Here is a 27,243-nt window from a genome sequence, read left to right as displayed (position 1 = left end):
TTGGCTGTGGTCATTGGCATCAGTTGCCAGACTCTGATGGAATCGTGGGAAAGCTGTGTTGTGTGTAATCAGAGATCTATGTCTTGCACAAGGCATAGGACTGCTGCAAGTGCACACTGATAATGATGGTGGCATTTTTGTAAGTAAATGGGGCAGTGTCATTACAATTGCATAGAATAATTAGGCATATAGGTGAATATTTGCATTTAGTTCCCTGCATGCAGTGTGAGTGCAATTACAGCTTCCTGAATTCTGAAACAGCGCCTTGTTCTTCCCTGAGGTGGGTAAAGCTTATGATGCAATGTGCATCATCAAGCAGGCGTAGGACAGCATATGATGCAAATTGCGTCAGCAGGCTCCTGCCCACCAGATTTTCAGGCAAGCACTTTCCATGCATATTGCCTGCTCTATTGACAGTCTGGTAGGAGTCCCGGGTATTGAGGGTGAATAGGCAGCTATATGCTAATAAGAAATATTTATAATGAAATTGCTCACACAGTGCGTCCTGCTCAGATGGGGAAACTGCATCTGCCATAGGGATGGTGGTGCAAGTTTCATTGGCGTCATCAGTTTTGAAGAAATCAGCCGCGATATTAGCATAAACACGCAGGTATGGCTGCAGCAAAAGCCGTGGCGATGTGTGCCGCTATCATAGCAACATTTTAACTTACTAAATATAAATCCATCCATAAATGTGACCCGGCATCGTCACATTTATGGATGTGACAGAGATTTGTATATACAGTATATTTGTTTGGTGCCGGAATACAGGATAGAATACAGCGATATTCTGTACGTATTTTATTAAGTTACGGGTTTTATGAACGTTGCCCTCTGTTTTACAGTGGAACTAAACTTGAAAATAAAACAAATATTTATGATACTTTGTGCAGTGTGACTGCAGGGATCATGTTCCTAAACAGATTTATTGACTGATGCCAATATTTACATAGTAATTTCGTTACTGACCTTTTCTATCCTATTTACGCCTCATGAAAGATACAAGCAACACAATTTCCATTATAAAAGTTTGTAAACAGTACAGTGTTACCGCCATGTCCGGATGCGCACATTACTATTTACTATGTAGACAATCTTTGCACACCCTCTATATATGATTTCTCCAGAGATACATGTTATAGTCAGGTTTAGATTTACCCTAGAGATAAATTACGCATGTGTTTGTAGGGAATAATAATAAAAAAATTGAAATCATTTTTTAAATATTATTTTAAACTTAACTTCAATGCCATATACGTAACTGTTACAGTACCTCAATAAAAACTGCTGCATTACCGCTTATGGCCACAGATGGTGATAGCGAGTACAGTCATTCTCTGAACAATTACTTATTAGACATGTCATCACATCTTACAACTGAAGTGAATAGTAGACAATGAATCAGTGTTTGTGTAATATGCATAGTGTTTGCTATTGATAGATGAAGAGTACTTCACAGTCATTCTCATTCAATAAATTGTTAGGATGAAATCCCACTTCAAAGTCTGAAATATGTCACTATTCAGGCATATAATATGATTTTTATCCTCTCTAATACAAAAACATTCTCAGACATACAGGCCCACTAATAGGACACCCTGACTATTTATAGAGCTACTTATAGATCCTTCACACTGCTTCTGTATGAGGCAGGGAAAGGTACAATTATCCCTGTGAATAGGACTCCAGTATACAGTATGCTGTTAGTTTGGTTTCACCTGATGGCAAAATAAGTATTTTACATTAAAGATTTGCGGTGTGGGACCATAGGAGCACAAAAAGCGGACTTGCCTCCTTTTTCTCAGTCACAGTTGGAAACACTAAGCAGAGATATCACACTAGATTAAGTTCTTGCAGCTATTTCCAAACATCATTTACATAAATCTCCAGGTCCCGATGGCTTGTCCAACAAATACTACAAAATACTAAAGCCATATATTGCCACTACGCTAATGGAATTGTTTAATGACTTTCTCCATAACCATACTTCCTTTCCATACCTTTTTGCTTTCCAGGCCTCAACGAGACTCTCAGTTTCTTGAATCCTACTGCCCCATTACTTTGCTCAACACAGACATTAAATAATGGCTGATAGTCTCCACCTTATTCTCCCCCAGGTTCTCACTATCCATCAGCTTGGTTTTGTGCCTAACCGACACTCTGTTAAGCTATTGCTGCTGTGGTTGCTTCTCCCAAGAGGCCCGCACCCAAAACACTTTAATTCGTTTAGATACTACCAAAGCATTTGACACTATCCTTTGGTCACATTTGTTTTTGATTCTCTCACTTCAGAACTTTTATCCAGTTTTTTATAGATTTTATTAAATACCCTTATAGAGCCCCTGGTACCTCCTTATTGCTTAATGGATATTGTGGCAATCCTATAATCACTTTTTCTGCCTTTGTTCAACATTGCTATCGACCCCCTTTTACGTCTACTGCAAAACAACGCCCATATTAGGGGAATCACCATTGGCTCAAAAGAAATAAAACTAACCGCCTTTGCAGATGACATTCTACTATACATTTCCAACCTGTCTGACTAATTAACTCACATAACTGAACAGTTAGAGTTCGGGGAAGTGTCTGGTTTCACTGTCAACTGGGCCGAATTTATTGGACTATGTTCCTTCTGGAATGGATGCTGTTTAGTTGTCTTGGCAATCAGATCACTTTAGTTATCTTGAGGTTAAAATTCCAAGAAACCCAAGACTTCTCTATAACCTTAACTTCACACGAAGGGTTGACAGAGCAAACCTCATCAAAATGATAACGTTTCCCCCCTGTAATGTATCTGATACATTTCTTGCCCTAAGGATATCACACATACTAATTTTCTTTTTCGTCATTTAATTTGGCAAGGGAAAAGGCCATGTATTAGCTTATTGAAATTACAACAACCAAAATCAAATGGTGGTATTAATTTCCCTAATGTACAGTGGTATTCCCAGGCAGCCCTTTTATGTTACCTCATGGATTGACTGCATGATTGGGAAGACTATATCCATTTATGTCCAAACCTGACTTTCAGGAGGGTCATGCTATGCACCCTTTCAATATCTGGAAAGTGGGAGGGACAATTAATATTGGATGCCTAGTTGACACATCGGCTAAACAGCCTCTCACTTTCCAGGAGGCGACCAAGAAATACCCAGTACTAGCTGCATACCCTGTAGCTTTTTTTTTTTGGCTCAGCATTGCATCAGTCTAACCATTCGCCACTTCTCTCAAGCCGACTGGTCAAACCCTATGGATACCTGTCTCCAGCAAACACCGACAAGGAGAAAAGCGATTTCTGTGGCCTATAGCATTTACAATTTCTCTTAGAACGTTCTGTTTCCCAAGGGATCCTCAGGCATGGACTTCACAGCTTCTGGATATACAGGTTGATGATTTATTAAAAGCTCACACCAGATCATGGCATATACTCTCCTCTGCCAATTACACAGAGATGTCTCTCAATCTATTGCACTGATCCTACCTGTCCCCACTTAGGAGGGCTTCGAATCTCAAAGGAAAGCAGAAGGCTGTTACTGGCATTCAGCGCAAATGGCCGAAAATCTATTCTACAGGTGTGGATACATCCCGAGCCCCCCACAATATCTCTTTTCAAAACTAAATTGCTTTACCTTTTTGGTAAGCATGTTTCCAATAAAGGAGATTAAACCCAACATTTTTTTTTTTTAATGTGGGAGAATTTAATTGTGACTCTTTCCACAGATATTCAAAGCCAATTCGAAATTCCTTATGTAATACATCCTATTATCTTCTGCGGATGGTTGAGGGTGACCCCCCAATTTCAATGTAATTGTTTGTGTGTGTGTGTGTGGGGGGGGGGGGGGAGTGGAGACAAGCGAACCTTATATTGTACAGTCCCTTGTATTAGTTTGTCATCAATTGGGCCTACTTATGTCTCCTTTTTTTGTGACTGAATGACCATACGTCCATCTATTAATACAATACCCATGCTTAATTGGTCTGTTGTTTTCCATCATATTAGGCCTTCATGTCCATGAATATGTGCTGCATTATGTCTTAGTGTGCTATGATTTATACATTGCTTCAATTAAAATATATACGGTATATAAAAAAACCCTGCTGCATTACCAGTTATGGCCACAGACGGTGATAGAGAGCACAGTTTTCTTTGAACAATCACTTACTAGACATGTCATCACATCTTTATGTACAACTGAAGTGAATAGTAGACAATGAATCAGTGTTTGTGTAATATGCATAGTGTTTGCTATTGATAGATGAAGAGTACTTCACAGTCATTTTCATTCAAAAAATTGAAATCCCACTTCAAAGTCTGAAACATGTCACTATACAGACATATAATATGATTTTTATCCTCTCCAATACAAAAGACATCCTCAGACATACAGGCCCACTAATAGGACACACTGCCTCTTTATACAGCTACTTATAGATCCTTCACACTGCTTCTGTATGAGGCAGGGAAAGGTACAATTATCCCTGCAATCTACCTGTGAATAGAACTCCAGCATATGCTGTTAGTTTGGTTTCACCAGGGGTTTAAATGATGGCAAAATAAGTATTTTACATGAAAGATTTGTGGTGTGGGAACTGCCTAAGAATTGCTTCTCAGCTGTCTCTTAAAGGGATACCTTCAATTTGCCAGCTGTCAGGATCCCGGCGTTCAGGATACCGACACCGGAATCCCGCCAGCCAACAATACCGCCAGCCGGATTTCCGACAAAACAGGACTATTCCCACTCGTGGGTGTCCACGACACCCATAGAATGGGAATAGATCCTGTGGCAAGCACAGCGTGCCACCGTGCCCGCAGCGCGGCAAGCGCATTAACCCTGCAAGGGGACTCTTAGCGCTCGCCCCACTGTTGGCATTCTGGCGGGCTGAATTTTGCAGTCGGTATATAGACAGTCGGCATCCCGCCCGCCGGTAAATCATATTAAATCCCTCTTAATATATATCCCTACATATTCATAACTCATTTTAAAGGAAAACCATGCTGTAGTCCAATCATCCATGATCATGTTGTGTTGTGAGGCTTCTTGCCTAGAGGCATGGAGTGTGGTGCGTTCTACCTGTCCAGCATCAAGGCGTCTGTGTATGCTCTCTCTCTCTCTATATATATATATATATATATATATATATGTATATATACTACATCTCATTGATATAAATGTTTATTTTTTTTTTTAGGTAAAATACAAGAGGGACTTTGAGGAAAGCAAAGGACGAGGCTTCAGCATTGTAACAGACACACCTGAGCTGCAGCGGCTGAAAAAAACCCAAGAGCAGATCAGCAATGTACGTTGGAGTGTCACCTCCATAAAAGATGGAACACAACCCTGTTGGTCTGAATATATTCTTGCCATTTGTAAATAGAGATATTCTGGATGAACGTGTGCTTGTATGAATGTGTGTCAGGTTCACGTGTACGTGTGTATGCATGTTTCATATTTATATGTGCGCTGTGGGAAACAGGAAGCGCACTCCAATGACTGTCACTGTGATGGAGACGGGACAGACCTAGGAGCCGGGAACTTGGTAAGTATGAAAGTGGGGATGCTGGGGGAGGGGCTTGCAGAATGGAGCAGGGGTGGGTATGTGGCGGGCAGTGTTGGGGAAGGGTGGTGGACAGGGTGGGGGAATTGGGGGGGGGGGGAGTAGAGTGCGCACTTGGAGGGGACAGAGTACAGGACATTTTATACTATGTCCTCAGGTACTTGATTTGTATTTTTTTCCTTAAGTTTGATAGCATTTCCGATAAATAATAGACTGATGGGGCCCCACAACATTACCCACACACTTCTCGGGGGCCACTGCACTGAAAACTCTTCTGATTTGCAATAATAACATTTACTCATCAAACAAATACATCCTGAAGAAATGTAATATTCTACCGTACATATTATCGGTACTCTGAGATGAAACAAAATGTTTGTGTTACCAAGAGAGATGACACAAATTTGGGAAAAATAAAATCACATACTACAGATGAGATGACACTAGATATAAAATGAAACAGACTTGTACTTTCCATATACATCACTCATTAGTGACATACGCTATATTGCCGGCTGTGTTACTGCAGCTCTATGCGCCTTGTAAGCATAATATGAAATACACGTCAGTCTTTATAACAGCGTTGTGCTGTGACAGCTTTGCACTTTTTCTTTCTGGTTTTGTAATATAAGCAATTTCCTCCTCTTTATAAGAGATACAGAGCTATTTTTTTTACCAGAGATGCTGAATATTGAAAATGCATCCTCATGTCTAATAGGTAAGTAAAAGTTTTTTTCATATAGCGTACAAATATATTTCCTGGGGTAGTAGATTCTTAAAAGATCTTATTTCAGTGCTGAATGCTGAAGCTGGGAGCTTGGCGTCAGGTTGGGAAGGATTTTGCTTTGCTGTGCATTGCACATATTAAGATCTCTTTCATCTGTTCCTTCTGGGTTCTACTGTTGCTTGTGGCTTATTAGTAGATACAGTATATGCTCTGTGTCCTACTTTATCTGAGGTGAAGTCTCTCATTTGCTTCTCTAAGGGACAAATGAATTGATCTGCGATATTTCTATGAGGAGAGTTTAGGAGCCTGGAGCAGGGATGTTGGGATCCTGACACCCGTCAAAATGCAGACGGCGGAATCCCGACAGGATCAGGAGACTGAGGCCGGAAGCCCCACAGCCATCATCTTGACCGTAAGTATGGCAGGCGGGTTAGGGTTAGGGCCAGGGGGGGGGTAAGGCTGCGGAGAATGGGGGGATTAGGTTTAGGCACCACTTTGGGAGGTTAGGCACTAAGGGGGAGGTTAGGGTTGGGCTGCGGGAAGGGAGGTTTAGGGGGTAGGGGAGAGGGGGGAAAATACTTGCCTTACCCCTGTCAGGATTACACAGATCGGGATTCCAGCGTCGGTATTGTGACTGTCAGCATCCTGTCCGGCGGTCAATCATACTGAACCCCTGGAGCAATGTTGTCAAAGTTTCATGGATAACAACATGGTTACCTGCTGTTAAAGTTGAAAGTGATTGAGAATTGTATATAGTATGATAATGGTGCCATACTTTTCTAGTAGTGTATTATCACTACAACACGTCTACACTAATCTTTTCTCTACAAGGCTAAGACAGTACAGAGAAGCAAGATCCTGAGAACAGAGGATCCATTGGGAAATGGTAAGTACCTTCATAATGATGTTATTTAGTAGTATCTAGAATATATGTACATGGTATAATTAAACCCCTACTGTGGAAAATATGGTATTAGAGGTCACCCAGGATGTGTGCTTTTTGTAAAAGTAAAAAGAACTCCAAGGTGATCTTCATATAATTTTATTGTGTGGTTATGGGGCACCTGATATCTTATCATGCACATTATATACACACATGTATACCCCCCCCCCCCCCACCCAACAGCGCTAAAGCTGCCAGTCTAGTCAGATAGTGGAAATATCGGGGGGTAAAGCGTGGGGCTTTACCAGCCAGGACTGGGGACACTACAGCAGGGAGACACACAGAGTGAGGTCCCTCTGCCCATTGGCGTTTTTATAGTGGGTGCAGTGTGTGTGGTGCACACGGACCCCTGAGTCCAGGGGGGCCCACACCGCACACACTGCACCCATTTCTCCTATACTTACCTTTCCGGAGTCCATCGATGACCGTGTGTGGGCTCCCTCCTCTCCCATAGCAATCGCGCCGCTGCTAGCGCACTGACCACTAGAGACTCTGGCACAATGCCAGAGTCTACAGCGCATGTGCAGGACTCCGAAAAAATGGCGCGGTGGCTATTTTTCAGAGTCCTGCGCATGCACTGTAGACTCTGGCATTGTTCCAGAGTCTACAGTGCTCAGAGCACTAGCAGCGGTGCGGCGGCTATGGGAGAGGAGGGAGCCCACACACAGAGTCTGCGCACGGGTCCCCTCCTCTCTAGAGACGCCCCTGCCTCTGCCATAATGCCAAACCAGCTGCATACCCCCAGGCAGAGTCGGACTGGCCCACAGGAGAACAGGGGAAACCACCGGTGGGCCCCACTTTTTGTGGGCCCTCCTCCTCCTCTAGTGATCAGGTTCCAGACTTTATCCAGGTGCACTTGAGTTATGCATTATACATATGTTGCATTATACTTTACAAGAATATGGTTTATTATATATTTACCATTGGGCACCGAAAATGTACTCTTTAATGGTTAGCCAAACCTCTGTGGTGGCTGGCCACGCCCCCACTTGAGCCTGGCCACACCCTTAAGCAAGGGCCTCTACAACAGCATCCCCCCCGGTGGACCCTTCATGCCCCAGTCCGACACTGCCCCAGTAGAAACCAGCCCCATGCCCCTAGCTCTAGAGCTTTTCCCACACCCCTATGTGGTTTGGTTAGCACATGGTAATATCTTATATAATGATACAATAAATACTGCTCTTTACAGCAAGAACTGTCATGACCAGTTTTAAAGGTAACCATGGTAACTACTTCTAACCAATCGGAGTGCAGCCAGTGTATTTGTATACAGCGACCCTGTGTTAATCCAGTTATTCGCAACGGGAGCTCCTTAAATCATGATACTCTATGCCTAAGTGTTTTTTTTTTTTTTTGCTAAACCTCTGGATCATGGATATAATATGGATCTCAGCGAATTGTTAAAGAGGGATGAGTCAAGGTGTTCTACTTTCAGTAAAAGTCTTTTTCTGTGCTGTAGTTGTGGGGGTTTTTTGTAAGTGGGGAATATACGCTGTTTTAAAAAATTATTTCTTACATTTATTTTACAAAATCCCAGGAGAGAACGCTGCATTTTACTCTCTATTATGTGTTTTTTTATGACTTCATAGGGAGATGTATCAAACCCTCTAGAAACAAAGTGGAGTAATTTCCCACAGCAACCAGCTTCTGCCATTTTATAGACTGTGCTAGAAACATGATAGCCTGGATTGGTTGCTATGGGCAACACCTCCACGTTATCTCTCTCAAAGCAATGATTCATCTCCCCATGTGGGTGAGGAGGATTGAGTTAATTGTGTTACTTTTTTTTTTTTTTCTTCCAGTAAAGAGATAGTTTACCGGTTCAGTTGAGCAGAAATGTGGAATACGTTGGCCATTTAAACATTATACTAATAAAAGGAAACCTTTGCAAAAGGAGGCACTGCAATATAGTACCCTTCTAGCCCTGACAGGAATCTAACACTGCAATATGGTGCCCTTCTAGCCCTAACAGGATTACATATAAGACTGCAATATGGTGCCCTTCTAATCCTGACAGGAATATTACATTGCAATATGGTGCCCTTCTAGCCCTAACAGGAATACATATAAAACTGCATTATGGTGCCCTTGTAGCCCTGACAGGAATATAACACTGCAATATGGTGCCATTCTAGCCCTGACAGGAATATAACACTGCTATATGATGCCCTTCTAGCCCTAACAGGAATACATACAGTATATAACACTGAAATATGGTGCCCTTCTAGCTGACAGGATAAGACTGCAGTATGGTGCCCTTCTAGCCCTGACAGGATTATAAGACTACAATATGGTGCGCTTCTAGCACTGACAGGATTATCAGACTACAATATGGTGCCCTTCTAGCCCTGACAGGATTATAAGACTACAATATGGTACCCTTCTAGCACTGACAGGAATATAAGACTACAATATGGTGCCCTTCTAGCCATGACAGGATTATAAGACTACAATGTGGTGCCCTACTAGCACTGACAGGAATATAAGACTGCAATATGGTGCCCTTCTAGCACTGACAGGAATATAAGACTGCAATATGGTGCCCTTCTAGCCCTGACAGGATTATAAGACTGCAATATGGTGCCCAATGACAGGAATATAAGTAACGATTCAGCAGAATCACCGCCAGCTCTAACACACCGCTCTGCCATCCCTTCATTCCAGCCAGTTCTACTTCAAGAAAAGACATCATAACACAGTTACATGAGGAAAGGCGAGGACTGAATGGAAATAATTGTCTTGTCCCTCCTGTGATATGGCCAAACTCAAAGGGGACACCTGGCTAGGTTTATGAGGTAAGGAAATTAGATCTACTTGAGAAAATAAGTTGATGGTTTCCAGGGGAATGCTGCTGCTGAAAGCAAACTCTCATGAGCTAAATGGGGCTTTTGTACTCGGAATGTTCTTTATGCACTCCCGGTAGTTCTGTTGAATTTTAAGTTGCGGTGTCTTATTTTCTCAATCTGGAAAACAGTGGATTTAAAAGGCCCCAATTGTGTCGTTTGCACTTTGTATGTTTCTCTTGCTGCAGGAAAGGATAAGCTAGAAATGAGAGAAAAGCAGCAGTGTGCCAAAGGGCCATCGTTACAATCACAATGATAGCACTTCATTGCTAGAATATTTAGTCGACAGTTAAAGTGTACTCGTCACATATTGTACTCACAATGCAGGCATACATTTGTGTGTCGAATCAATCATAGTCAAACACAGGTTATTGCATGTAGTCAGAGTCCCCCGTCTAGGACAGACATTGATTCAAATCATATTTCATATTTATCACTAGCAGTGACGCCTGTCGCAGGGCAGTGTGACATAGAGATTGTATTTAGTGTACACACATAAGCTGGGTACACACTGTACAGTGCTTTACTTGAGATGCGATGAACTCATGATTTGGCCTTGCAAGGAAAACCTCTGATATCCACGTGTACACACTATACAATTGTTTCTGCCAATCCTACTATTTATCTGCTCTAAGGCTGGGCACACACTGGAGTGACGGGGATTCGTTCCGACATAAGAACGAATCTCCGTTAGCCTGCATTGACCGTACAGACTGGGGCGATTTTAATGAAGGATTTCATTAACATAACACAGGATGCTAGCGACGGACGCTTGCTTTGATGTTCAGCACATCAAACCAAGCGTCTGTCGCATGCGTCCTTGGGAGCGCACAATCCTCATTAAATGTTGGTATTTTGGGGGTCATTCCGAGTTGTTCGCTCGCAAGCGGATTTTAGCAGATTTGCTCATGCTAAGCCGCCGCCTACTGGGAGTGAATCTTAGCATCTTAAAATTGCGAACGATGTATTCGCAATATTGCGATTACACACCTCGTAGCAGTTTCTGAGTAGCTCCAGACTTACTCGGCTTCTGCGATCAGTTCAGTGCTTGTCGTTCCTGGTTTGACGTCACAAACACACCCAGCGTTCGCCCAGACACTCCTCCGTTTCTCCGGCCACTCCTGCGTTTTTTCCGGAAACGGTAGCGTTTTTTCCCACACGCCCATAAAACGGCCTGTTTCCGCCCAGTAACACCCATTTCCTGTCAATCACATTACGATCGCCAGAACGAAGAAAAAGCCGTGAGTAAAAATCCTAACTGCATAGCAAATTTACTTGGCGCAGTCGCAGTGCGGACATTGCGCATGCGCATTAAGCGGAAAATCGCTGCGATGCGAAGATTTTTACCGAGCGAACAACTCGGAATGATCCCCTTTGACCTTGTCAGTATTTTAAATGTCGGTATTTTGACCTTGTCAGTATTTTAAATGTCGGTATTTTGACCATGCCGGGATTTTGACCTTGTCGGTATTTTGACCGTCGGTCAGTGGTTGTCAGTATTTTGACCGTTTTGAGAATTGGGATTTTGATTGTAGGTAAATTGACCGCATCCCGGTGTTTGGATGCCATTGGATGCTCTGTCAAGATATGTACAATTGTATATTTGTCTCATGTTCGACTTAAACATACAGTATTTTCCCCCAATGTAAAAGTTTGTTTCTATGTATGATACCTTATTGTGGTTCTGCTATTGTTATGTATCACTCATTGGTTCAATAAAGATACTTTTTAAAAAATCCCACAAAAGAACGTTCTGTACGCCCTGAGCTAGAAACAGGGTACACACTGATTGGATGATCTCTCCGAGGATCAGAGTGTTTTTCTGAACGGCCACGTGATCGACATAGTGTGTACCAGGCTTAAGGCTGATGCTACACATAGAGGTTTAGCGGGAATGAGCCTGCACATGGTATTCTATGCGGCCGTCTATACATATCCTGCTGAACCGCAGATACTGTGGTTCAGCTGGATGACTGGACGTCCGGATGACAACATCATGACAACACATTTGAATGTAAGTGTGTACACAGTGCGGTAGAACCGTAAACCCACCTGCCGGAAGCTTGCAGTATTGGAAGCAGACAGTCTTTGGCTCAGGTATAACTACAGGTCCTGTTCGACAGCATCCTGCTAAAACACCATGTACTGTATGGCCTCATGTGTGAACCCAAGAAGGTGTATCCTCCCAAACAGGGCCTGTTCTGCTGTATCCTGCTAAACCACTATGTGTGGTCCCAGCCTAAGAGAAACAACCTGGGAGGAGAATGAGCTAGGAGACATATGTGTGAGGTTAGCACTGTGCAGAATATGTGCAATAAATTTGAAATTAAACATGAAAATGACACAAACGTCATTTTCTAAATCAATTCTATATTATAAGGTAGCAATTTGTTGCAAAGCCTAAATATAACAATTGTACTTTTAGCAGTAACAGCCTGGAATTATTTCCCTAACACATTTATGAAGTTTAGATGTAGCTAAATCAAACATTTGCAATATTGTATTATGTGGCAAGTTTGAATTAAGCAGCAGATTCAATATAGTTGGAATAGTGGCCCTCATTCCGAGTTGATCGCTCGCTAGCTGCTTTTAGCAGCAGTGCAAACGCTAAGCTGCCGCCCTCTGGGAGTGTACCTTAGCTTAGCAGAAGTGCAAACGAAAGGATCGCAGCATTGCTACAAAAAAAGATTGTGCAGTTTCAGAGTAGCTCGAGACTTACTCCTAGCTAGCGATCACTTCAATCAGTTTAGTTCCCGTTTTGACGTCACAAACACGCCCTGCATTCGGAGATTCACGCCTACGTTTCCCCAGCCACTTCTGCGTTTTTATCTGGCACGCCTGCGTTTTTACACACACTCCCCGAAAACGGTCAGTTACCACCCAGAAACACCCACTTCCTGTCAATCACTCTGCGGTCAGCAGTGCGACTGAAAAGCATCGCTAGACCTTGTGTGAAACTACATCGGCTTTTGTGAAAGTACGACGCGCGTGCGCAGTGCGCACCATGCGCAGTGCGCACCATGCGCAGATTTGCCATTTTTTTGCCTGATCGCTGCGCTGCGAACAAAAGCAGCTAGCGATCAACTCGGAATGAGGGCCAGTATATCCAAGAGCGTCGGCACTCAATAGATGTAGTCAAATACCTTGGTGTCCAATCCAATCATGGTAATACCATGAAACAATAATTTCCAGATAGAGAGTCGGCACTCACAGGTTCTTTTTCATAGTCATATATTGTTCAAAAATCAGTTATACATCATCGTTTTGGTGCAGTAAGCACCGTCGTCAGGATGCAGAATATAATAAAGAGGTGACACAAACAGTATAAAAGAAGAAACTTACCCTACTAATACCAGTGTAACAGTCCGATCACCAGACCCACGTGTAAACGCCCAGACCTCCAGCCGGCGTGGCGGGACACACACCATGGACATCATGCTGTTGCTACAGCAACCAATCCCGCTGTTGTCCTGGTTGCCAGGGGAGCAGCCGTATCCCCCGGTCCCCGGATCTCCCGCTGTTGGTGCTCTGCTAGCACATCAACGGGTGTCTAAAGAGTATAAGAAAACCACAAGAAGAATTAAAAACACACTATACTAGCGTGTATTTAGGTTATGCAGGTAACCTTGTAAAGAAAACAAAACCAGAATGGTACATACTGTAGATATATAGGACACGAAAATACATCACATGCACTTTGTATGACAACACTGCTGTATCAATCCTTCCAAATATAGATAAACCAATGATATCATCAAACACTAGAACATAACACACTGGGTTAGAATAATTATGCAAGACTGTTCCAAAAAAAATTCTTGTTTAACCCACGGGGGGCCACGGTGTCTAATCGAACAATCCATCTTGCTTCAAGCACCAATTGTTTCTTGTTCCTATCCCCACCTCGTTTCATCTCTGGGAGGTGGTCTATAATCATATACTTTAAAATAGCCAAACTATGGCCCCTGTCTGCAGAATGCTGCGTATTCCTGAACAGTTTCCAATAGAATAAATTATTACACTAACAAAGAAGAAACTGGGCTAAACTTACAATTTTGCCCATTATATACCCATGCTTTTCTAACGAATGCTTTAGATTGAATTTACAAATCTTATTAGTTTTGTCCTGCTCAATACCATAAATGTAGCCGCTGGCACCAATATCCATATATGTATGTACAATATTTTGCTGTTTGTTATTACTATTAGTTATTTTAGGCACTATTAAACACTTAACTTTTTTTTTTTAAACTGGCCTGAAATTGTTATATTTTGTAAAATTTAATTAAGTATAAAATGTATCTCATCTTAATTAAAAGATCTTCAGCATTTCCACCCCCACCATCCTAATGTGGCAGAGCCCCACCCCCATTGTATTAGTATCTCCCTCCCCATGCGTCACTGTATATGCATAAGCCCCTCCCCCCATGCAAAAAGATGACCCTCCCATTACCTCCCTGTGATTTAGCCTCGTCCCATCTCCTTATTGTAGAGGGCAGTGGAGCATGGGACAATCAGATTCTGTCTATCATTTTGTAGAACGTACTTGATAACTGATGGCTAGAATCCTCCTAGGAAGATTTGGTAAATCTCATCCTCAGTATGTCTCTGTCCTCTTTGGCTGCGCAGCCACACCTGTATAAGCTGACGTGCCTGACAGGCTCAATTAACTGCCCCCATCTGATCTGTGCACTTTGGGAAGGGGGAATTTCTGTAAGGGGTAAATTGTATGGCTTGGAGTTGTGCAGATGAGATATTGCAGTGCTAAAATACCAGCTGCACTCTATGGAAAAAAAATGCACTATAGCATTGTGGCCCCTGAGCCAGGCCCCCTTGGACATACAGAAGCACCAGTGCAGCCTACTTAGTAGACATTAGGTCATTTCTAGTTACAAATTCTTACAGGAGCGCAGAGCAGCTATTTCATTTCTTTGTGATCCAGAATTAGGAAGTTTCCCATAACTGCTAACATGTACTTGTTGCTTCCATGGTCTCACAGGTAACAAAAGACCAGCCAGTCCTGACCCCGCATAGCATTTTGTGGTCACCGTGGAGGTTTAAATGAGGCATTTGCTACTCCAGTGAACGGGTCATGCAGAGGTGTCTATCCTCAACCACACTTCACATCTAGTGTAACTACCCTATGCTGCATTGTGCTCTCATTTGTGAATAAAACAAGTAGTTCACATACATATATGATTTCTTTGTAAATCAATTAGTTTCTTGCACAGATCAATACGGTATCTCCGGATCAGAATCAGCTTTATTGGCCAGGTATACTTTATACTTGCGTATACTAGGACTTTGTCTTCGGTTTGCTATACAACAATCAAGTGGGTAACAGAGTGTGTGTGTGTGTGTGGGGGGGGGGGGGGGGAAGTAAAGCCGGACCAACAGGTATACTGTAGGGACACAAGTGAATTATATGTACTTCTAGTCAGTCAATGTTCCGGAGTTCAGCAGGCGGACCGCTTGGGGAAATAAACTTTTGAGGCTTCTGGTGGACCTGGCGGGGACGGCCCTGTAATGCCTGCCTGAAGGAAGCAAGTTAAACATGCTGTGGCCGGGATGTAGCTGGTCTTTTACTATCTTCGTTACCCGCTTTTTAGCTCTGGACAGGTACAGGTCCTGGACTGAGGGAAGGTCGGCCCCGATGATCTTCCAACTCGGGTAATGAGCAGGATTGAACACGTGTTCAACCTTGCTCACTGTGCGGTGTGAACGGGAGCCGGGACGATGCGACCCATTTCCCGTTCACTGTGTGTTGATGGGTGGCGCTTAGAGATCATGTGATCTACAAGCACCGCCCCCACTGCCTCGTCGCTGACGTCACCAACTCGGCAAATATGCTGGGTTGCTTACAGCAACGGTGGGGAGCCTGAGGCGGGTCGCACACTGGGAGCTCCCATGTCATGCTCCCGGGTGTGACCCGCCTCAGTTAGCCACAGTGTTTACTACGTGGCTAAAGCTCCTGATTTAACTTCTGCAGGTAACACACATTAACCCATAGATTGAGGTTTTAGTGCCCAGAATGTATGGGTTACCTGAATGTTAAGCCCGAGAAGGGAACTTAATGCATTTTTCTCTAACGTCCTAAGTGGATGCTGGGGACTCCGTCAGGACCATGGGGAATAGCGGCTCCGCAGGAGACAGGGCACAAAAATAAAGCTTTAGGATTAGGTGGTGTGTACTGGCTCCTCCCCCTATGACCCTCCTCCAAGCCTCAGTTAGGTTTTTGTGCCCGTCCGAGCAGGGTGCAATCTAGGTGGCTCTCCTAAAGAGCTGCTTAGAAAAAGTTTTTAGGTTTTTTATTTTCAGTGAGTCCTGCTGGCAACAGGCTCACTGCATCGAGGGACTTAGGGGAGAGAATTTCAACTCACTTGCGTGCAGGATGGATTGGATTCTTAGGCTACTGGACACCATTAGCTCCAGAGGGAGTCGGAACACAGGTCTCACCCTGGGGTTCGTCCCGGAGCCGCGCCGCCGACCCCCCTTACAGATGCTGAAGATTGAAGGTCCGGAAACAGGCGGCAGAAGGCTCTTCAGTCTTCATGAAGGTAGCGCACAGCACTGCAGCTGTGCGCCATTGTTGTCACACACTTCACACCAAGCGGTCACGGAGGGTGCAGGGCGCTGCTGGGGGCGCCCTGGGCAGCAATATTTAATACCTTTATGGCAAAAGAATACATCACATATAGCCATTGAGGCTATATGTATGTATTTAACCCATGCCAGATATCTAAAACTCCGGGAGAAAAGCCCGCCGAAATAGGGGGCGGGGCTTATTCTCCTCAGCACACAGCGCCATTTTCCTGCTCAGCTCCGCTGTGAGGAAGGCTCCCAGGACTCTCCCCTGCACTGCACTACAGAAACAGGGTAAAACAGAGAGGGGGGGCATTTTTTGGCGATATTTTGATATATTTAAGCTGCTATAAGGAACAACACTTATATAAGGTTGTTCCCATATATATTATAGCGCTTGGGTGTGTGCTGGCAAACTCTCCCTCTGTCTCCCCAAAGGGCTAGTGGGGTCCTGTCTTCGATAAGAGCATTCCCTGTGTGTCTGCTGTGTGTCGGTACGTGTGTGTCGACATGTATGAGGACGATGTTGGTGTGGAGGCAGAGCAATTGCCGATAATGGTGATGTCACCCCCCAGGGAGTCGACACCGGAATGGATGGCTTTGTTTATGGAATTACGTGATAATGTCAGCACATTACAAAAATCAGTTGACGACATGAGACGGCCGGCAAACCAGTTAGTACCTGCCCAGGCGTCTCAGACACCGTCAGGGGCTGTAAAGCGCCCTTTACCTCAGTCGGTCGACACAGACCCAGACACAGACACTGAATCTAGTGTAGACGGTGATGAAACAAACGTATTTTCAAGTAGGGCCACACGTTATATGATCACGGCAATGAAGGAGGCTTTGCATATCTCTGATACTGCAAGTACCACAAAAAGGGGTATTATGTGGGGGGTGAAAAAACTACCTGTAGTTTTTCCTGAATCAGAGGAATTAAATGATGTATGTGATGAAGCGTGGGTTAACCCAGATAGAAAAGTGCTAATTTCAAAAAAGTTATTAGCATTATACCCTTTCCCGCCAGAGGTTAGGGCGCGCTGGGAAACACCCCCTAGGGTGGATAAGGCGCTCACACGCTTATCAAAACAAGTGGCGTTACCGTCTCCTGATACGGCCGCCCTCAGGGATCCAGCTGATAGGAGACTGGAAACCACCCTAAAAAGTATATACACACATACTGGTGTTATACTGCGACCAGCCATCGCCTCAGCCTGGATGTGCAGTGCTGGGGTCGTCTGGTTGGATTCCCTGACTGAAAATATTGATACCCTGGATAGGGACAGTATTTTATTGACTATAGAGCAATTAAAGGATGCTTTCCTTTATATGCGAGATGCTCAGAGAGATATTTGCACTCTGGCATCGAGAGTAAATGCGATGTCCATATCTGCCAGAAGGAGTTTATGGACGCGACAGTGGTCAGGTGATGCGGATTCCAAACGACATATGGAAGTATTGCCGTATAAAGGGGAGGAATTATTTGGCGTCGGTCTATCGGATCTGGTGGCCACGGCAACTGCCGGAAAATCCACCTTTTTACCTCAGACCCCCTCCCAACAGAAAAAGACACCGTCTTTTCAGCCGCAGTCCTTTCGGTCCTATAAGAACAAGCGGACAAAAGGACAGTCATATCTGCCTCGGGGCAGAGGAAGGGGTAAGAGAGGGCAGCAAGCAGCCCCTGCCCAGGAACAGAAGCCCTCTCAGGGTTCTGCAAAGCCCTCAGCATGACGCTGGGGCCTTACAAGCGGACTCAGGAGCGGTGGGGGGTCGACTCAAGAATTTCAGCGCACAGTGGGCTTGCTCACAGGTGGACCCCTGGATCCTGCAGGTAGTATCTCAGGGTTACAGGTTGGAATTCGAGAAGTCTCCCCCTCGCAGGTTCCTAAAGTCTGCTTTGCCAACGTCTCCCTCAGACAGGGCGACGGTATTGGAAGCCATTCACAAGCTGTTTTCTCAGCAGGTGATAGTCAAGGTACCCCTCCTACAACAGGGAAAGGGGTATTACTCCACGCTATTTGTGGTACCGAAGCCGGACGGCTCGGTAAGACCTATTCTAAATCTGAAATCTTTGAACCTGTACATACAAAAATTCAAGTTCAAGATGGAGTCACTCAGAGCAGTGATAGCGAATCTGGAAGAAGGGGACTTTATGGTGTCCCTGGACATAAAGGATGCTTACCTGCATGTCCCAATTTGCCCTTCACATCAAGGGTACCTCAGGTTCGTGGTGCAAAACTGTCATTATCAGTTTCAGACGCTGCCGTTTGGATTGTCCACGGCACCTCGGGTCTTTACCAAGGTAATGGCCGAAATGATGATTCTTCTGCGAAGAAGAGGCGTATTAATTATCCCTTACTTGGACGATCTCCTGATAAGGGCAAGGTCCAGAGAACAGCTGGAGGACGGAGTAGCACTAACCCGACTAGTGCTGCAACAACACGGGTGGATTCTGAATTTTCCAAAATCTCAGTTGACCCCGACGACACGTCTGCTGTTTCTGGGAATGATTCTGGACACGGTTCAGAAAAAGGTGTTTCTTCCGGAGGAGAAAGCCAGGGAGTTATCCGAACTTGTCAGGAACCTCCTAAAACCAGGGAAAGTGTCTGTGCATCAATGCACAAGAGTCCTGGGAAAGATGGTGGCTTCTTACGAAGCGATTCCATTCGGCAGATTCCACGCACGAACTTTTCAGTGGGATCTGCTGGACAAATGGTCCGGATCACATCTGCAGATGCATCAGCGGATAACCTTGTCGCCACGGACAAGGGTGTCTCTTCTGTGGTGGTTGCAGAGTGCTCATCTGTTAGAGGGCCGCAGATTCGGCATACAGGACTGGGTCCTGGTGACCACGGATGCCAGTCTGAGAGGCTGGGGAGCGGTCACACAGGGAAGAAACTTCCAGGGAGTATGGTCAAGCCTGGAGATGTCTCTTCACATAAATATACTGGAGCTAAGAGCGATTTACAATGCTCTAAGTCTGGCAAAACCCCTGCTTCAGGGTCAGCCGGTGTTGATCCAGTCGGACAACATCACGGCAGTCGCCCACGTAAACAGACAGGGCGGCACAAGAAGCAGGACAGCAATGGCAGAAGCTGCAAGGATTCTTCGCTGGGCGGAAGATCATGTGATAGCACTGTCAGCAGTATTCATTCCGGGAGTGGACAACTGGGAAGCAGACTTCCTCAGCAGACACGATCTACACCCGGGAGAGTGGGGACTTCATCCAGAAGTCTTCCACATGATTGTGAACCGTTGGGAAAAACCAATGGTGGATATGATGGCATCCCGCCTCAACAAAAAACTGGACAGGTATTGCGCCAGGTCAAGAGACCCTCAGGCAATAGCTGTGGACGCTCTGGTAACACCGTGGGTGTTCCAGTCAGTGTATGTGTTCCCTCCTCTGCCTCTCATACCAAAAGTACTGAGAATTATACGGCAAAAGGGAGTAAGAACGATACTAGTGGCTCCGGATTGGCCAAGAAGAACTTGGTACCCGGAACTTCAAGAGATGCTCACGGAGGATCCGTGGCCTCTACCTCTAAGACGGGACCTGCTTCAGCAGGGACCGTGTCTATTCCAAGACTTACCGCGGCTGCGTTTGACGGCATGGCGGTTGAACGCCGAATTCTAAGGGAAAAAGGCATTCCGGAAGAGGTCATTCCTACACTGGTAAAAGCCAGGAAGGAGGTGACTGCACAACATTATCACCGCATTTGGAGAAAATATGTTGCGTGGTGTGAGGCCAGGAAGGCCCCCACGGAGGAATTTCAACTGGGTCGATTCCTACATTTCCTGCAAACAGGATTGTCTATGGGCCTCAAATTGGGGTCCATTAAGGTTCAAATTTCGGCCCTGTCGATTTTCTTCCAAAAAGAATTGGCTTCAGTTCCTGAAGTCCAGACTTTTGTAAAACGAGTACTACATATACAGCCCCCGGTTGTGCCCCCAGTGGCACCATGGGATCTTAATGTAGTCTTGGATTTTCTCAAATCCCATTGGTTTGAGCCGCTCAAATTGGTGGAGTTGAAGTATCTTACATGGAAAGTAACCATGCTACTGGCCCTGGCTTCAGCCAGGAGAGTATCAGAATTGGCGGCTTTATCATATAAGAGCCCATATCTGATTTTCCATACGGACAGGGCAGAACTGCGGACGCGTCCTCATTTTCTGCCTAAGGTGGTGTCAGCGTTTCACCTGAACCAGCCTATTGTGGTGCCTGCGGCTACTAACGATTTGGAGGATTCCAAGTTGTTGGACGTGGTTCGGGCATTGAAAATATATATTTCAAGAACGGCGGGAGTCAGAAAGTCTGACTCACTGTTTATATTGTATGCACCCAACAAGATGGGTGCTCCTGCTTCTAAGCAGACGATTGCTCGTTGGATTTGTAGCACAATTCAACTTGCACATTCTGTGGCAGGCTTGCCACAACCTAAATCTGTCAAGGCCCATTCCACAAGGAAAGTGGGCTCATCCTGGGCGGCTGCCCGGGGGGGTCTCGGCATTACAACTCTGCCGAGCTGCTACTTGGTCAGGGGCAAACACGTTTGCAAAATTCTACAAATTTGATACCCTGGCTGAGGAGGACCTTGAGTTCTCTCATTCGGTGCTGCAGAGTCATCCGCACTCTCCCGCCCGTTTGGGAGCTTTGGTATAATCCCCATGGTCCTGACGGAGTCCCCAGCATCCACTTAGGACGTTAGAGAAAATAAGAATTTACTTACCGATAATTCTATTTCTCGTAGTCCGTAGTGGATGCTGGGCGCCCATCCCAAGTGCGGATTGTCTGCAATACTTGTACATAGTTATTGTTACAAACAAATTCGGGTTGTTATTGTTGTGAGCCGTCTGTTCAGAGGCTCCTACGTTTGTCATACTGTTAACTGGGTTCAGATCACAAGTTATACGGTGTGATTGGTGTGGCTGGTATGAGTCTTACCCGGGATTCAATATCCTTCCTTATTGTGTACGCTCGTCCGGGCACAGTATCCTAACTGAGGCTTGGAGGAGGGTCATAGGGGGAGGAGCCAGTACACACCACCTAATCCTAAAGCTTTATTTTTGTGCCCTGTCTCCTGCGGAGCCGCTATTCCCCATGGTCCTGACGGAGTCCCCAGCATCCACTACGGACTACGAGAAATAGAATTATCGGTAAGTAAATTCTTATTTTTTCCTCACAGCTGCTGAGGCTGGGCAGATCCTCTGGGATAGTCACACTTAATTGAATCTGTTCCATAGTCTTACTTATACTTTTAATGGTAAGTTAGAAATGATTCAGTTTAGTGAGCCAGGTATATCTATGGCTGCATTTACAATTGAAAAAAGGCAGCATTTCACTTTTCAGCAAAATTATCTTGACAGAGGGGAGCCTAACCTGTCATGTGTACGGAGCCCTCCCTTAGCTGGCTGGATAGGACACAGGATCTAATTCAGACTGGATCACAGTCTGAAGCCCTTTGCGGAGTGCGCCCGCACACCCCGGGAGCCCAGTGAGATGCAAACAGCATCTCTGGGCTACAATCGCCTCTATTTGATTGACAGGCAGAGGCAGTCACGGGACGGGAGGGGGCGTGCCAACGGCGTTAGAACGCAGGCATATCCGGACCATTGGGGGGGCGCTGCGTCTGCGACCCAGGGCGCGGCGGGTAGCGGCCTGACAGCACGCAGGAGCCGTGCAATGCTTTTACACCTGTGCGAGGGGTGTCGGGAAGGGGGGGTGGGGGTAGGACCTGACATGCGGGGCGGACTAGCCCTGTGCTGGTTGTCCCCCCTCATGGCAGAGTAAATGATCGTAGATGTGCTAAATTTAGCATATCTACGATCAGATCTGAATTACCTCCACAGTTCATAGCAGATTGCGGGAGTAGTCAAGTGTTTTCCAATATCTGCAGAAATTGGAAATAATGAATGTTTTTCATGGTATTTGTTGCAAAATATAAGAAATTATAAGCAAATTAAACTACCACAACATTATCCTTTAAAGCTATATTTCAGTGGTGGGTTCTGTGCTTTGGAATATCAAAGTATATAGGTGACAGACGGCGCTATGGATGGATATTAATCATAGGTAACCTTACTCCCCTGTATATCTGTGCTCTTCATTATCCTTCCAGACAATTTTTCAAAGATATATGTAGGGAGAAAGAAGCATCAAACAGTAGTGTAATACTTTTACAAATATCACAAAAATATAACAAAGATGTCCAAAAAAGACATGTAATGGCCAATGGGAAATTTTAGTGGATGTATATGACTATGCCACCACCTTTCTTGGAAACAATGGGGCAGATGTATTAACCTGGAGAAGGCATAAGGAAGTAATAAACCAGTGATAAATGCAAGGTGACAAACACACCAGCCAATCCGCTCCCATATGTAAATTAACAGTTAGGAGCTGATTGGCTGCATGATCACCTTGCACTTAACACTGCTTTATCACTGGTTTATCACTTCCTTATGCCTTCTCCAGGTTAATACATCTACCCCAATGTTATTGGGGTAGCCCCCCACACATTAGACTCACAACTTAATGCTGGTAAATAGACGCTTCTGGGTATCTTTTTAACTGATATCACCACCAAGAACCAAAGTGTCCCAGGGTTGCCCCCTCTGCAATCAACTCACTGCGTTCCACTTGTGATGTTTGCATGTAATAAAACACTCCAGAATCGCTTCCTTTAGGTTCCAAAAGATTCCGTTTTTATTAGCACACTCAGCCACCGATGGTAATTTTGACAAAAAAAATAAAATTATTCCACAAAAAGGAATTCGCTCCACAGATAAAAAAAATAATAAAAACAGCATTAGTCCATAAAAAGTTACTAGATAAAATTGGTGGGCCTCATACCAAGATGGAAGAAGTCCTTTCTCAGATGTTACTGGATCCAATGAAGACAAAAGTACCTCGCCACTATTCCAGGTATGTCCACCACACAATAAAAAGTCAGGAATCCCACCAACGCGTTTCGATCCTCTCAAGGATCTTTTTCAAGGTGTGAGGGACTCCCGGCCTGTTACTCCTATTTATACCATACCTATGCATATTCACCAATCACTTCCTTACTTGAGGGCCGCACCATGTATTTAACATTTTATCCTATATCTAGACAGCCATGTATCTATCCTAATACAGGATCCTGGTCTCCCTCTATTCTCGCCTGAAAATGGGTGTATTTTTTACATTTCCCAGCAGCGGAAGACTGGCGCGCTTGCCAGCCGTTTACGTTTGCCATCTGGAACCAGAAGTGTCTCAAACTTCCGGTTGCGTCACCTTCGGGATTTCGTGCCGGATGTTAAATCTAAGGCGGTTAGGTCACTTCTCGTGCGGCTTGTCTCTAACATCCCGGAAGTAACACCGCCAGATGTAGAGAAGCAGCCATCTTTGTGGAGTCCGGAATAGCAAGACATTTTTCTAATATACAAACAAATAGTCCATATATCCAATTTGATCGGTCCATCCTTCTGAAAATATGGTTCTTTTTCCTTGAGTTACATCCTTTTGGTTCATCCAATTATAGTTCCAATAAAAAAGTCCATCTAAAAGGCATTAGAAAAGATAGAGGTATACATAGAAAACAATGTTAAGCTGTTTCTTCATTGTTTTTCATGATTTACATGTATATCTTCATATCACATCACAAAAACCATTTGACTTCAAAGTCATTATTGATTCCCCCCGGAATTAAGGTCTTATACTGGAAAATTATCTTCATATAATTTTTTTGCAATGAATTGGGTGATATCTTTATAGCTTTGATTTTTTAAAAATTTGTTTTAAACCGTAGACGTTTATTATATTGTCTGTATTGCAGGCATGAACCTTTTTAAAGTGTAAAGAAAGTGAGTGAGTCTCCAATCCTTTCCTGATGTTTCTGAGGTGCTGCTAACCCACTCTTTCTTTTAGGGGTCTTGTTGATCTCCCTATATAAATTTATTACAAGAACATTCTATGGCATAAATTACGTTTTTACACGTAAAAAATTATTTTATGTTATGTGTTTTCTTGTTAATTGTCACAGTTTCACATTTTTTTAGTTGTACTACCCCTAATATTTCTACACCCTATACAAGTACTGCATCTATAGAAAACTGTTGATGTGATTTGTCCCAATTTCTTATCTGTATTCAAATGGAAACTTTCTACCAGATGGTTCTGTAAATTAGGTTATAAATTAGTTTTTTTTAGGGATTAGTGGTCCTGTAACCGGGTCTCTCAATAATAGTGTCACAACTGAGGGCCTGAGCTGACGGGAGGCAGCCTCAGTTGTAGGGGCTGAGATGCACCGGAACCTGGGAGGTTGTATCAGACCCCTGGACATGTAAGTAACATGAATAATAACTGCCCGAAGGCGTGACCACGACAACTTGGATAAAAGTCAATGATGTTTATTATGACAACTCCGCAACACAGCAGCAGTAAAAGAAAACGTAAAAGTCAGCAAAGAATAAATACAGTTCCTGGGTACTACAGGATGGCAGGAGCCACAGGGCACTGGTAGTGTGAGATAGTTCTTATGATCTTCTAGATGGAAAGTCCTTACCAGGCCCGACTGTAGCAATGGAGATAACCCAGGATTGTGCCAGCTGGTGTTCCAGGAAAAGCTGGGTTGCTGAAGATAAAACAGCTGCTGTGGATACTGGCTGGAACCAGACTGTTGTTAGCACAGAGTGGATACTGGCTGGAACCAGTTAAATAATAAATGAACTTGGGAGCGATGAAATATGAACTGAAATGTAGAACTTGAGAGCGGAGAAATAATAATACCGGTGGAGAGTGGTAAAGTGTAGAAAGGACACCGGCCCTTTAAGGGAAGCTGTACTCTGCTGGAAGCTGAGCTGGAAGCAGGTAATGTTGTAGCTGGAAACAGATGAATCCACAATGGATTGGAGAGTCAGGCTACACCGCAGGTGGAATGCTGGTGCGGGTCTCTATGGTGGAAGTCTTGAGACAGGAGCTGGAACCTGGAAGACAATCACAGGAGAGAGACAAACAGGAACTAGGTTTGACAACCAAAGCACTGACGCCTTCCTTGCTCAGGCACAGTGTATTTATACCTGCAGCAAGGAAGGGATTGGCTAGGCAATTATGCAGATTTATCAATACTGAGAACAGATTGGTGGAAATGATCAGCTGACAGAATCCAAGATGGCTGCGCCCATGCAGACACTTGGAGGGAAGTTTGGTTTGTAATCCATGTGGTAATGAAAACAGTAATGGCGGCGCCGGCCACCGGAGACAGGAGGCGCCAGGCTGACAGATGCACATCCAACCACGCGGACACAGCGGAGGCCGCGGCTGACGTAATCGCCACTCAGACACTCTGCATGCAGAAGTTCAGGGACGGCGGCGGAGGCCGCGGGAGACGCCATGCCAGGTGTAATATGGCGTCCACTGTGACAGCGTCCCAGAGTGACAGGAGAGGATACAGGAATGTACACATCAGGATAACAGATGGGATCCGGTCCTGGAGCGCTGAGCCAGCCTTAGGAGGCATCTGATGGGTAAGAAATGGCGTCCAGATACCCGGATCGTGACAGCACCCCCCCCCCTTTAGGAGTGGCCCCAGGACACTTCTTTGGCTTTTGAGGAAACTTGGAATGGAATCTCCGGACCAAGGCAGGAGCATGGACATCAGAAGCATTGGTCCATGAACGTTCCTCAGGACCATAACCCTTCCAGTCAATAAGATATTGTAGTTGACCGTAACGGTGACGTGAGTCCAGGATCTTGGCCACTTCATACTCAACGCCTCGTTGAGTTTGGACTTTCGGAGTTGGAGGAAGTGAGGAATGAAACCGATTCAAGATCAGCGGTTTCAACAGGGAAACATGGAATGTCCTGGGTATTTTTAAGAAGGGAGGCAACTGGAGTCTGTAAGCAACAGGATTGATGACTTGTTCAATCTTGAAAGGACCGATATAGCGAGGTGCAAACTTCATACTGGGAACTCTTAACCTCAAATTCTTCGTGGATAACCATACCCGATCACCCACCTTGAGAGCAGGAACTGCTCGACGCTTCTTATCCGCAAACTTCTTGTACCTGAACGATGCCTTGAGCAGAGCTGATCGTACGCTCTTCCAGATATTGGCAAACTGATGCAAGGTGATATCCACTGCGGGAACAGAAGTTGCTGGAAGCGGTTGGAACTCAGGGACTTTAGGGTGGAATCCAAAGTTAGTGAAGAATGGTGTTGAAGCAGATGAAGAATGATACTGGTTGTTATGACAGAACTCGGCCCAGGGAAGTAATTGAACCCAGTCATCTTGAGAGGAGGACACATAGATGCGGAGGAAGGCCTCCAAGTCCTGATTCACCCTCTCGGTTTGACCATTGGTCTGAGGATGGTAAGCCGTGGAAAACTTTAGCTTGACTTGGAGGACTTGACATAAACTTCGCCAGAATTTGGCTGTGAATTGAACTCCTCGATCTGAGATAATTTCTTCAGGAAGACCGTGGAGTCGGAAGATCTCTTGTATGAATACTTGAGCCAACTTGGAAGCTGACGGAAGACCGGTGAGAGGAATGAAGTGTGCCATCTTGGTGAACCGGTCAACTACCACCCAGATGGTATTGAACTTGTTGCACA

The 27,243-nt window shown here is 44.8% G+C and overlaps 1 protein-coding gene and 2 long non-coding RNA genes across 7 annotated transcripts in view; 2 read left to right on the top strand and 1 right to left on the bottom strand.

Annotated features, from left to right (window-relative positions):
• Positions 1-27,243, top strand: part of NEBL (nebulette) — a 463,458-nt gene that overhangs the window by 216,299 nt on the left and 219,916 nt on the right. For all 3 annotated transcript variants that reach the window (XM_063921565.1, XM_063921563.1, XM_063921564.1), the window contains exon 4: positions 5,191-5,298. In XM_063921565.1, coding sequence (XP_063777635.1) covers positions 5,191-5,298 — 108 coding nt within the window. The remainder of the gene's footprint in view (positions 1-5,190; positions 5,299-27,243) is intronic.
• The window catches only part of LOC134927308 (uncharacterized), a 134,563-nt gene that overhangs the window by 6,590 nt on the left and 100,730 nt on the right, over positions 1-27,243 (bottom strand). Inside the window, exon 3 of one of the 2 annotated variants that reach the window (XR_010177603.1) lies at positions 13,412-13,619. This is a non-coding gene — a long non-coding RNA (uncharacterized LOC134927308). Of the gene's footprint in view, positions 1-13,411; positions 13,620-23,345; positions 24,191-27,243 lie in introns of those variants that run through there. The other variant, XR_010177604.1, reaches the window with a different exon arrangement.
• LOC134927309 (uncharacterized) lies at positions 5,682-9,918 on the top strand. 2 transcript variants are annotated; one of them, XR_010177607.1, is made up of 4 exons: positions 5,682-6,274; positions 6,542-6,695; positions 7,115-7,169; positions 9,891-9,918. It is a non-coding gene; the product is annotated as an uncharacterized LOC134927309 (long non-coding RNA). The 2 variants fall into 2 exon arrangements; XR_010177605.1 differs by having other exon boundaries at positions 5,682-6,695.

This window comes from Pseudophryne corroboree, chromosome 5 (genome assembly GCF_028390025.1).
Source record: "Pseudophryne corroboree isolate aPseCor3 chromosome 5, aPseCor3.hap2, whole genome shotgun sequence".
NCBI lineage: Eukaryota > Metazoa > Chordata > Amphibia > Anura > Myobatrachidae > Pseudophryne > Pseudophryne corroboree.
This window is presented reverse-complemented; position numbering and strand designations above follow the sequence as displayed.